This window comes from Phytophthora infestans, genomic scaffold (genome assembly GCF_000142945.1).
Source record: "Phytophthora infestans T30-4 supercont1.32 genomic scaffold, whole genome shotgun sequence".
In the NCBI taxonomy this organism is placed as follows: Eukaryota; Oomycota; class Peronosporomycetes; order Peronosporales; family Peronosporaceae; genus Phytophthora; species Phytophthora infestans.
In genome coordinates, this window is record NW_003303727.1 from 520,888 (window position 1) to 522,672 (window position 1,785).

Sequence of the window (1,785 nt, forward strand, 5' to 3'; positions counted from 1 at the left end):
CTGTTTAGAGGACATATGTCTACTATGCGGGGTAAGACTGTAGTATGGAGGATACTGTAGAGGTTACCCCTCCATTCCACTTCAGTCCTTTATAGCTGCTGCTACTGCATGAACACATGGGAAGTCTGTGTCCTGCCAATTTCCACATGTACATTCCGCTCCAGGTAGATCCACTAAACGCCAAGGGTGGATATATCCTTCTTCCGCAGTAGGACCGAGATAGAGAACGTCGTACGCACCGGCTAAACACGGAGTAATTTGGCATGATCCAGCAGCCTTGATGAGATCTTCTCTCTTTTTTGCGAGCTGCGGAACCAATGTAGTGGATTGTCTCTTGTCCAACCACGCAGCAGCTAGTTGTCTCTTTGAGGACACAAGTTCACTCAATTTTCGAAAGTACAACCCAAAGGCATCGAGAGGCTTGGCGCTTCGACATTTGTTTCCGATCCAGTTGTTGGATTGTTCGGCTAAATTTGATGTGGTCTCTCCGTAAGTAGGTAACTTGAAATGATCCTGATACACATATTTCACCCAGTGCTGTTTCGAAATCCCAGACAAGTATGCTGCAGCTGGTTTTGTGATTTTGAGTTCTGATTCGAATAACTTATAGTCGTTTTCACAGTCACAATTGGCCATTTTTGAGATTAACCCGCGCTCTTCGCTGACAATAACACTATTTACAAATCAAATCACCCGATCTCAGTAGTAACTACTGACTTATGGAAATTGCTCTTCGTTGCACACTTTGCGCTTGAGTCCAACACCAAAGCTCTCGACTGTACTGGACATAATGACCTCAACAAGTTACAGCAAGAGCTAAGATGCAAGTTGAGAGTACCGGTATGGGACAACCGGGTAGAAGTCAGAGACTAATCTATCAACACCTGCCGGCTCATACCGGTATACACAATCAACGTCGGATATGTTAGGGGTTTACGTTCCATCTCGCAAGCGATTGACCTAATAATCACCTCTAGTTTGATCGCTGCGACTTTCGACTCAGAAAGAATTCGGAGCCCATCCCAACTTCAGCTCGACATCGGATGTTTGTTTAGCATTATGTGGTAACCGTAAACGCGACAATGCTATTGCTACTTCACTTCAGTACAGTTTGCTAAAAAAGAACTCGGCAACGCAAGCTTCATTCCGCAATTTACTCAGCAACCACAAGTTCTTCTTCTACAAGCATATACCAACATCAAACATGCGCCTCACCTACGTCTTGGTTTTTGTTTGCGCGGCCATCGTCCAAGCCAGTGGCACTGCGGTTTCTGTGACCAAGGGTTCCAAGGCGTTGATTAAGGATGGCGAGTCGCCGGAAACTGTCAATCGACTTCGTGCAGATGAAGGAATGCGGCGATTGGCGGCAAAGGACGGCTTCCTAAGCTTTCTTAAAAAGAAGTTCAAGGGGGCGTTTCCATGGACGAAGGCCCACAAGCAAAAAAAGAGAAAGGAGGATATTGCTCGGTTTCATCGCCAGTGGTCAGACATGAGGCATGCGGGGGCAAATGTCTAAGAGGAATACACCAGGACTCTTTTACATGTAGATTTCCAATGTCGCTGGACTGGTGGAAGATAAAAAAAGAGGAATGTTTTTCAGCTTCATCCCAATTATCTTTTAGAAATTTTAAATAGCGGGGAGGATCAGATTAGTTATACTAGATGTGTGGTATTTCCGAAGCAAGAAGGTAACGCCGGTATCTCTGTCACAGAGTCTGTGGGGGTCCCGTGCATACTGTAGGAGGCTCCTTAGAGCAGTCGTGATCCCTAAAAACTCACGTTCGT

General features: G+C 45.7%; 1 protein-coding gene across 1 annotated transcript; it reads left to right on the forward strand.

The window, feature by feature from the left end:
• Positions 1-476: 476 nt before the first annotated feature.
• On the forward strand, positions 477-1,516 carry PITG_14075 (uncharacterized protein; the record flags this gene model as incomplete). Its single annotated transcript, XM_002899161.1, has 2 exons — positions 477-489; positions 1,140-1,516. The coding sequence occupies 2 exons, from the start codon at positions 477-479 to the stop codon at positions 1,514-1,516; spliced, it is 390 nt and encodes a 129-aa protein (XP_002899207.1).
• Positions 1,517-1,785: the final 269 nt, after the last annotated feature.